At 36.8% G+C, this 10,511-nt stretch overlaps 2 protein-coding genes across 2 annotated transcripts; both read left to right on the top strand.

Moving 5' to 3' along the window:
* Positions 1-537: 537 nt before the first annotated feature.
* Positions 538-6,043, top strand: dap3 (death associated protein 3). Its single transcript, XM_059567022.1, has 13 exons — positions 538-716; positions 1,011-1,052; positions 1,166-1,273; positions 2,324-2,425; positions 2,569-2,677; positions 2,765-2,857; positions 2,943-3,073; positions 3,428-3,508; positions 3,788-3,961; positions 4,100-4,159; positions 5,056-5,145; positions 5,383-5,500; positions 5,875-6,043. Exons 2-13 carry the CDS (start codon positions 1,014-1,016, stop codon positions 5,958-5,960), a joined length of 1,191 nt encoding a protein of 396 aa, XP_059423005.1. The 5' UTR covers positions 538-716; positions 1,011-1,013; the 3' UTR covers positions 5,961-6,043.
* Positions 6,044-6,175: 132 nt separating this feature from the next.
* Positions 6,176-10,511, top strand: gba1 (glucosylceramidase beta 1). The gene is made up of 10 exons (XM_059567551.1): positions 6,176-6,481; positions 6,579-6,767; positions 7,593-7,739; positions 7,826-7,959; positions 8,217-8,389; positions 8,511-8,748; positions 8,822-9,046; positions 9,508-9,671; positions 9,862-9,978; positions 10,058-10,511. The coding sequence occupies exons 1-10, from the start codon at positions 6,427-6,429 to the stop codon at positions 10,161-10,163; spliced, it is 1,548 nt and encodes a 515-aa protein (XP_059423534.1). The 5' UTR covers positions 6,176-6,426; the 3' UTR covers positions 10,164-10,511.

The raw sequence follows: 10,511 nt of genomic DNA, 5'->3' as shown, positions 1-10,511 counted from the left end.
AAAAACAAACCAAACAAACAAACAAACAATAAGAAAAAAGCAAATACAATTAATAAAATACATACAGACATTTCAGCCAATGCACTCTCAGTATGGATGTGTACCTGTAGCAACTCACTAAGGGATTTTATGTTGACTAAGGGATTTTGTTGATGTATTATTGTAGTTTATAATATGTAATACGTTTTATGTAACTTAATTTAATTTAAAATGGGTCTAACTTGGGTACAACGATAAAGAAAAAAATATTGAAGCTTACAAAGGCACAAAGGTTTTGTCACACTATATCACAAAAAGAAAATAATAATATATTTGTTTAAATCAACACCGCTGGGTAAAAGATGCAAAATATGTATTTCGTCAGAATACACCAACGGTCGTCAGTGGAAAAAATTAAGCATGACGGTATAGTTATCAAACAGCAGAGGCTAACAGGTCATGGTCATTACAGATATCACGTATACTGTATTAATTTAATTGACAAGATTCATTTCTGACGCTTACCAGCCAAACCTTGACCTTTTGGTCATCGTCTGCGTCATTTACGTGATTACGTAACTTCCGACGTCTTTTGAAACAATGATGGCGACCTCCATCGGCCGTGCCCCGTGACAGTACGACCGTACACATCAGCCAGCAGTCCGTGGTTATCGAGTTACATTCAACTCTTGATTGACAAGTTGGTTTCTTCCCATCTGTCGACTTTCTTTCTAGAGGTGAGTTATCGTCGTTTTTTTGTGCATCACGTTGTAGCCGCATCATGCCTCATGCACTTACATGCTTTTAGACATATCTCTCGCAAGGTGACTGATATAATGCTCCCAGACACTCTAGCTGAGATTAACATATACAAAAATAAATTTCCTTTAATTTAGGAAATATATCACTCTACATAGATAGACACTTGCATAACCAGCTATTTGTTGTTTTAATATGGGCATAGGGTCAGCCTGACTACATAAAGAGAACCTCTTTGGCCAAATGTACAAATTGCTTTGCTTTTGTTTCAGAATATGAATCTGCACAAACTGTCCTCGCGACTATGCCCTACAGTAAGTGGCATTCACTTGTCATTTATGGTCTTATATTTATTATTTACAACATATATTTAAGTTAAGAACATTTAACAGGATACATCTACTCATAATCATTATGTCATGATCAGGTAACACAGAGGTTCAGGCATCTCCACGTCCAAAGCAGTGGCCAGCAGCTGGAAGCAGTTTCTGAACCAAATCTGCTGTCAGTCTTCAGAACTTCAGAGCAGGATCCTGTATGTCAAAAACAGCCTTATATAGACATTTATCAGTAGCTTTCACATATACTTATGCATGAAGCTGACCTTAAAGGGATAAATCACCACTGGCAAGATTTTTTGTATATTTTTATAAATATAAATCTTGTATTTCTATGCAGTATGATTACGAGAACATCCGTGCTAACGTTACATGAATCGAGAGAGAGACAAAAATGGGGTCTTTGGGGTTCCCTTTGTCCAATAAACTTGGGTGTTACATAATACATTTTTAATTGAATTTTGGTAACACAAAAAACAAGAAGTTTGATCTGTAGATTTAACAAAAGCCCTTGTGATGTCAAAAGTCCACAGGTTGATGCAAAATGAAGTGACTGAGCAGGCTTTCGCTGAAATAAATATATAAATGAATTAATTAAATCATTGGCATAATAATAAGTTTATTAAAACACATATATATATATATATATATATAAGGAGTTTTTTTTCTTTCTGTTTTAATTGTTAATGTTTTTAATTGTAATTTTTACATTTAATTGTAATTTTGTCTGTTTAAACTATAAACCTCTGTTGTGCAGCACATTGTTTGCCAATTTTTTTTTTTAATTGTTTCAATTACATTTGATTACATAAAAAAATATATAAAAAATTGTCAAAGGTTTATATGCATTTGCATTTGATTACCACTGTTTTTGATAATACATTTGCAATAAATAATAAAACAGACAATATAAAAATGATTTCACTGGGCCCTATTATTGTTAAAATTGAAGTATTATGAATTAAATTGATTAGACACCTTTTTGATCATTAAAATTTAATTAAACCATTAAAAACAGAATCCAGAAATTAAAACTATATTTGGGGATAAATAAAAAGGAAATAGAAAATAAAGCAGGTTTTTCTATAAATGTTAGATTGGAGCGTCTTATCTTTTTGCTTTGCTTGGTCATTTATGTATTACTTTTTTATTTAATATTTACCTGTTTAACTGCACCTAGAAACTGCATGTAAAATATGTTCTGGAAATCTTCTACATTCAATCCTTCTTGCCCTTTCCTTTCTCAGACGTATCATTCAGAAAGACATACTGGGCAGTACTACACGCTCCCCGCGGCTCACATCCAAAAACTCTTCCCTCATGGACTTCCTCCACGCTTCCAGTTGCAGGTTTGGAACAGTGCTGCAGTATATGTGTGTGTGTGTGGAGAACATTAGCATTGATTTAATACAGTCCAAATAGAAATGCCATTGCCATGATTTGTGGTTGAAGTTGCCTGGACGACTAATGCATGTTTGTGCTCTTGTTTCAGATTAAAACATTTAATGAAGGCTGCGTGATGGTGAGGCCGCCGGCGCTGGAGCTTATCTCATATCTTAAAAAGGCTGATTACAGCAAGCCTCCGCTGCGTTATATGCTCTGTATCCTCAAACACAAAATTCCAATCCAGTGAGATGTTTTACTTTGTGCATGTTTTTCCACAATGATTCCTTGACCGTGTGCTTTAGATGGAGATATAGGCACTGGAAAGACCATGTCTTTGAGTCATGCGCTGCACTACTGCTACACTCAGGGCTGGCTGATCGTGCACATACCCGATGGTGAGCTGCACTGACACTCATTCTATCAAAAAGTAAGGTTATATGAAGTTTGGAGTCTGATGATGCTATGATGTTTTCCCTGTAGCTCATCTGTGGGTCAAGAACTGTAAAGAGCTGCTACCATCATCTTCCCGCCCCTCACGCTTCGACCAGCCAATCCAGGCATCCCAATGGCTGAAGAACTTCAAAATCACCAATGAACGCTTTTTATCCAAGGTACAACTTGATGTGTTTACTCTACTGTAGGGTTTATGTGAGTTTAAGTATGCAAGTGATAGTTTACTGTGCCTAAATCAACTCATCACATTGTTTTGCCCACGTAAATGAATATTTATTTATTTTTTAATTGACTTATTTATCGATTTATTTTTACACAATATATTCGCTTAAGTTTTTTTTTTAATGGGAAAACTGTAGAAATTTAAATTTCACAATATATACTCCACTAGCTCCATTCTCGTGTATGTGAGGAGATGTTATTCAATTTTTTTTTTTTTATCACTTATTTATTATTTTGGTAAATTTGATCATTTATTAAGCTGCTCTGATATTAATCTGATCAACTGACAGATAAAGACAACACAACAGTATGTGTGGACAAAGAGAGAAAGAACTGAAAAGGGGCAGCCTTTAGGGGAGCTCGTTGATCAGGTGAGTTTTATTAATTATCTTTTATCATAGTAAACATTACACTACTCCCTCAACGTGACTACATGAGATCCCACAGTGTGACATGATCATCATGTTCGTACAGTCTGACAAGCAAAAATTGTAAAGGATTATTAAAATTTGCACAGTGTGTGCCCGGCTTAATTTTAGTTTTATTGATCACATTCTTCTTTTATTCTGTTTTTCAGTATATATAAATTCTATTTTTTTTCTTTAATAAATGTTGATTGTATTTTTAATCATTTAACTTCAACTGAACAGGGTGTGAATCGCATGAAGAGCAGCAGTGATGTGGTGGGCGCAGTGCTGCGAGAGCTGAGGCTGCAGGCAGGGGGCGCCACCGAGGGCGAGGGGGCCTTTAAACTGGCTGTGGCTGTGGATGGAGTCAATGCGCTGTGGGGCAAAACATCTCTTAAAAAGGAGGACAAAACTATGGTATGTTGGTGTAAATTAGTCATAATAAATGAATATGAATGCAAATTATTTAAATAAAATGATCACATAATTCTAGCATTCTGATCAAATAATTTATGCATTTGTTTGACATCCTGCTTTCATTTCCTTTTTATGTAGTGTGAGCCAGAGGAACTGACTTTGATTCATAATCTGAGGAAGATGATGAAAACCAATTGGGTAAAAAAAACTCTTACTTGAAGGAATAGTTCACCCAAAAAAGAGAATTTGCTAGAAATGTATTCACCCTCAGGCCACCCAAGATGTAGATAATGTTTTTCATATTGATTTGGATATATTTAGCATTACATCACTTGCTCACCAATGGTTCCTCTGCAGTGAATGGGTGCCACCAGAATAAGAGTTCATCTGATAAAATAATCCAGTAATCGACACAACTCCAGTACATTCATTTACATGTTACGAAGTAAAAAGCTGCATTTGTAATAAACAAATAAATTAAGACATTTTTACCTTAACTGTTCCTTCCAGCTAAAATGTTGAGTCCTCTATCCAGAATACTGCTTTCCCTAGTGAAAAAGTCATCTCGTCTGAGTCAGGAGAAAAATATGCAGAAGGACAGTTTACTATTGAATGAAAGCCGAATTTACAAAAGCAAAGTACCATTAAACAATAAAAAAAAAGTCAAAAACAGTTAAAAAAAATTTTTTTAGAAGATAACAGGAGGAAGGATAAAACTGGAGGAAGCATTAATATGGATTTTGGACTGGTATTTTAGCCATAAGTGACAGATTATGAGGGATTTGTTTCTTACAAATATGCAGCTTTTCACTGCACAATATATTCATTGATTGACTGGAGTCGTGTGAATTATTGCAGTGTTTTTCTCCGCTGTTTGGACTCATTCTGGCGGCACCCATTCACTGCAGAGGATCCACTGGTGAGCAAGTGATGTAATACTAAATTTCTTCAAATCTGCAATGAAGAAACAAACTTGTCTACATCTTGGATGCCCTGAGGATGAGTACATTTTTTTGGGGGGTAAACTCTTCTTTAATATTATTATACAGATTTAAATCCCAGTGAGTTGTTCACTCTCTCTTGCTCTGTCATAGAGTGGAGGTGCCGTTCTCACAGCTTTGTCTCAGACCGGCTCTCTGTTCAAGCCACGGTCTGCTTTCCTTCCCAGTGAGCTCCTAGGAGAGGTCAGCAGCCCTCACACACAAAACAATCCCATTATGTCTGCTTTCTTTAAACTACAGAGTAAATGCCTTAAGTTGACAGAGTTTAGTTTTCCTTTTTACACTGACAATAGACTTATCAGAATAAAGAGGCACCTGAAATGATCCGTTGTGTGTTGCATAGATGTGTTAAAAAGGGTCATTATATTTTCACTACTTTTCTTTCTTCCTCTCATTTTGCTTATGCCTTGTGTCTTTCAGGAGGGGTTTGATCATATGGAACCGTTTGTGCCAGTTTCTGTGTCCAACTACAATGAGAAGGAGTTTGAGAGCTGTTATCTGTACTATTTAGACCGCAACTGGCTGCAGCATCCACACAGTAAGTTTGTGCATTTATTTGCCTGGAGTCTGAGCAGTGCTGTGTAAAGAGAATTATGAGGCCATATAAAATGTAGCAAGTTTCTGTTTACAAGTTTGCCATTCATAATTATTTAATGTCCATTCAAGTGATTTTGGATAAAACGGAAGCCAGGGGCAAATAAGTTGCTAGGGTGTCTATGGAAATTTTTAGAGAACAAGTAAAAAAAAAAATCAAAATAACTGAGTTAAAACTGTACTATTGATGTACAGTAATACAAAGAGTAGAAAAGATGCAGCAGAAAAAATACAGAATACAGTTTGTTCTTGAAGGCAGAATAACCTTTCAGGCATATGTTACTTGATACCATTTTTATTTTATTTTTTTACCAACAGGTCTATCTGAAGAAGGAAAGAAAGAGCTTATCTTCCTCAGCAACAAAAACCCGTCCACCCTGGAACGATTGTGTGCCTTCTTGTAATGCACATTTGCTTACTCTTGCTTGTGTATATCATGTGATTTCAATAAATGTATAAGCATGCAGCTTTTTCAAAATAAATTCATTTAGACGAAAAATGTGTACCGCCTATTTTTTTAAGGTATGATTTGATTTTTGATCTTATTTGATAAAACCGTTTATCTAAAAAAAACCCCCCAAAAAACATTGTTGTTGGATGTCACGTGGTGAGGTGGTCACGTGATCGCAGTCTCACGCCACGCGGAACTCGGTCGCACGGTGCGTCCAGAAACTATACCGACGATTAAAATGGTTCTTTAAAACAACATTTAGAGGACATTATTGATTATAATATTTTCGTTTTCAAGCGTCGGATATACGTTCTCATATACATAAGGGTTTGTCTGCTAGGAATAAGCTGTGAGAGCACGTTTAATATTTGACAGCATTGTTTACACGCAACAAAAATCCCCATCATCTGATCGACAGAATGCGAGAGACGCTTCTGTTCGTTCTGCTGACTGGACTGATCACTATAGCGAGAGGTGTGTAATCAGATTAATAATATACGACACATTTTGATCATGTTGTTTTTATTTGTATCTGTCTGCTTGTTTGTGTCACTTCGCTTCATTTGTCCAGCTGACGACTGTCAAGCTCTGAATTTCGGTCATGGTTCGGTTGTGTGCGCGTGCAATGCGACATACTGCGATTCTGTGGGCAGGACTGAGTTGCCAGATCCCGGTCAGTTCTTGTCATATGTCAGCATTAAATCTGGCAGCAGACTCGTAAAGACTCAAGGCCAGTTCCAGAAGAACAGCACCGGTGCAGGTGAGACTGCTACTAATATCAACGTCTAAAACTCTTAAAGGGTTAGTTTGGCACCCCAAAATGAAAATTCAGCTTTGCATCACATGAATAAATTGCATTTAAATATATATTAAATTAAAAAAACATTATTTTAAATTACAATAATATTTCACAATATTACTGTTTTAACTTTTTTTGATGCAGCCTTAGCGAGCATGAGACATCAAAAAAGCTTAATTATTTCAAACTTGTGACCGCTAATGCACAGTATGTGTAAATATTATTAAGGCATCGTTTCAAAATGTTATATTTTGTCATTAGTCCTTTTATAGAAAGTGGTAAAGAAAAGTAGAGAAAGAAGTATTATATATATATACACACACACACACACACACACATATATATATATATATATATATAAAAAATTTTTTAATGTAATATGCAAAATCAATATATAAAATGGAAATATTTTTCTGTATTTATATTTTCCCATACATATGCGCAATGATTAGTGCAAAAGGGAAATGGAGTTTAAAAATGTACAATTAAATTATATAATTAGCATATTATGGAATCTTATGGGTAGCAGTATTCATTTTGAAATGTAATATGCAAAATGGCAATGCAATATGTAAAATGGCAATGTATTTCTGTATTTAAATTTCTATTTTTCCATACATGTGTGCAATGATTAGTGCAAAAAAAAAGAAGTATTATCTTACATTTGCCATTATATAAATTTAAATACAGAAATACATTGCTATTTTACATCTTACATTTAAAAATGAATATTGCTACCTACATCCTTCCATTCCTGAACACCTTTTTTTGTCTCCTCAATCTCAGTTCTCCGAATCACTCTGAATCCCAGTCAGAAGTATCAGCGCATTAAAGGATTTGGGGGAGCCATGACAGATGCAGCAGCTATGAATATTCTGTCCCTGTCCTCTGGAGCTCAGGACCAGCTGCTCAGACAGTACTTCTCCACAGATGGTGAGTGGGACAGAGATTTGGAAAAGAAAAAGAAAATAGGTTCAGCAGTCGGAGTTCTGAATGTTGCGCATCCCTGCCTGTCACAGGTATAGAGTACCGTTTCGTGAGAGTGCCGATGGCCAGTTGTGATTTCTCAACTCGCCTCTACACGTACGCTGACACTCCAGAAGACTACGATCTCCAGAACTTCACCCTGGCTGAAGAGGATATTCACATGAAGGTATCATACACAAACAAAACCACAGCAAAAAATAGTTGCTCCAGTTGTGTTTGGAGCTATTTTCAAGTGTGTTCTAATAGGCTGCACCACAGTCAGTGTGTAGACTCTCAAGATTGTGTTAGTTTTTTTTGCAAAGTAAGGAACATACTCTATCTGCAACAACAATTTCAATATTTTCGTAGACAATGCATTTTTCACGGCTCTACCCACAACACCACAGATGTCACACTCTGATTCATGTGTTCTGTCTCTCCCAGATTCCCCTGCTGCAGCGGGCACAGGCTCTCTCTGCTCAGCCTCTCAATCTGTTCGCCAGTGCTTGGAGCGCCCCCGCCTGGCTGAAGACCAATGGGGCGCTGATTGGCAAAGGCTCTCTCAAAGGCAAGCCAGGAGGCAAAGAGCACAAGACCTGGGCCCAGTACTACATTAAGTGCGTAAAGGAACCTAAAACTGTATTTAGATACCAGTATCTTATCTATAACTAACTACAAAAGAAATACATTTCCAGCCCTTTTAACCTTTTAATAAGGCCTTTCACCTGTCCTTTTCAGATTTCTAGAGGAATATGGGAAACATAATCTTTCTTTCTGGGGGTTGACATCAGGAAACGAGCCCACTGCAGGCGAAATGACAAATTACAGTTTTCAGGCTTTGGGTTTTACTGCGGAGACGCAGCGTGACTGGATTGCCCTGGATCTGGGTCCAGGGCTCCATTCCTCATCCTTTCCCCAGACCCGCCTTATGATCCTCGATGACAACCGACTTCTGCTTCCACACTGGGCTAAAGTGGTAAGTGTGGACAAAAAGAAGGATGGGGGGATGATTAAAAAACCCCATTCATCTCTGTCTCTCCACGTTGAAGGTTCTGAGTGATGTACAAGCAGCACGTTATGTCCACGGGATTGGATTTCACTGGTATCTGAACAACATTGCACCACCTGACATCACCCTGACTACCACGCACCACCTCTACCCAGAGTACTTCCTGTTTTCAACCGAGGCGTGTGCTGGGTGGAACCCGCTGGATCGCGGGGTGCGTCTGGGCAGCTGGGACCGAGCAGAAGATTATGCACATGACATCATACAGGTACACGGTGTATTTGAAATAAATTATTATTATTCAATTATTATTAAAAGTAAAAACTATTATTTACTTTATACAGTGGTGGCCAAAATTGTTAGAACACTTGGTATATTTAAGCAGTTTCAGTTGATTTTGAATCAGTTGTGTTATCATTATTCAATAAAGGCGTACATGTGGAGTTTATTCATAATTAATGTTAATAATAATATGTTAATATTTAATTATACATATACACGTGTATGTATATATATATATATATATAATATTTAATGTGTGTATATATATATATATATCCTTTAGAAATGATAAAATATATTTTTAGAAAAGTTTGTGGGCAAAATTTTGTGGGGCCATAAATATACACTATATTTTTGTGCACTGCTGCTAATATACAAAGTGGTTGCAATACAATGTATAGAAAATGTAATTATTTAAAAATTATTAAATTATCCCTTTTTATTTAGGACCTGAATAACTTTGTGACTGGCTGGACAGACTGGAACCTGGCCCTTAATCAGGATGGAGGGCCAAATTGGGTTAAGAACTTTGTGGACAGCCCTATTATTGTGGACTCAAATAAAGACGTCTTCTACAAGCAGCCCACCTTCTACAGCATGGCCCACTTCAGGTAAAACTCCTTCAAGACACCCTTAACAGTGACAAGATTCAGCTCTTGGATTAAAATGGTTTCTAAAGATTAAATGTAGTTTTCACTAGCATACATGTTTATTGTTTACTGATTTTTTTTCATCATACTTGGGTTATGTAAAACGACACGTTATTTTATACATCATTGAGAAACTTTTTGTACCTGACAGCAAGTTCCTATGGGAGGGGTCACAGAGAGTGGGCGTGTCCTTCAGTCAGCACACCAGCCTGGAAGTTTCTTCCTATATCAGACCTGATGCCTCAGCCGTGCTAATCATTCTCAACAGGTAAAAGAATGTGATCGTTTACGCTCAGCTGGTGTTGTTGCATCATGTCATGTGTATGTAACATGTTATGAAATTGCAGGTCTGAAGAGGAGGTGCGGTTTGAAGTTTGGGATCAAACGCTGGGCTTTCTGCCAGGAAGTGCTCCACCTCATTCCATCCTCACACTACTGTGGAGCAGACGCTGAACAGCTGTACCAAACACCATGTCAATAAGCCACATCTGCACCTTAATGAGTAACTCAGACCATTTCAAATGACCGCAGCAACCATGATTACAAAGAAATAATTTCTCTAGATTCAGTGGTGGTTCATAATCTATTCATTTCACTTGCTAAGCTGTTTACATCCATGGCAATCAAAAGACGATTTATGGGACAATTATCAATTTTAAAGGCAATACAGAAAAATAATGTGACTGAGTCATGTTTTAACAAGTAATGCTAGCATTCCTGGAAAAACTTGATGTATAAAATTCCTTGCACTGAACACACTAAGAATTAAAAAGACACAATAAACGCAACTTCTCACAGCCA

Source organism: Carassius carassius, chromosome 15, assembly GCF_963082965.1.
Source record: "Carassius carassius chromosome 15, fCarCar2.1, whole genome shotgun sequence".
Classification (NCBI taxonomy): domain Eukaryota; kingdom Metazoa; phylum Chordata; class Actinopteri; order Cypriniformes; family Cyprinidae; genus Carassius; species Carassius carassius.
The sequence above is the reverse complement of the archived record's forward strand: the minus strand, read 5'-3'. Positions and strand labels throughout refer to the sequence as shown.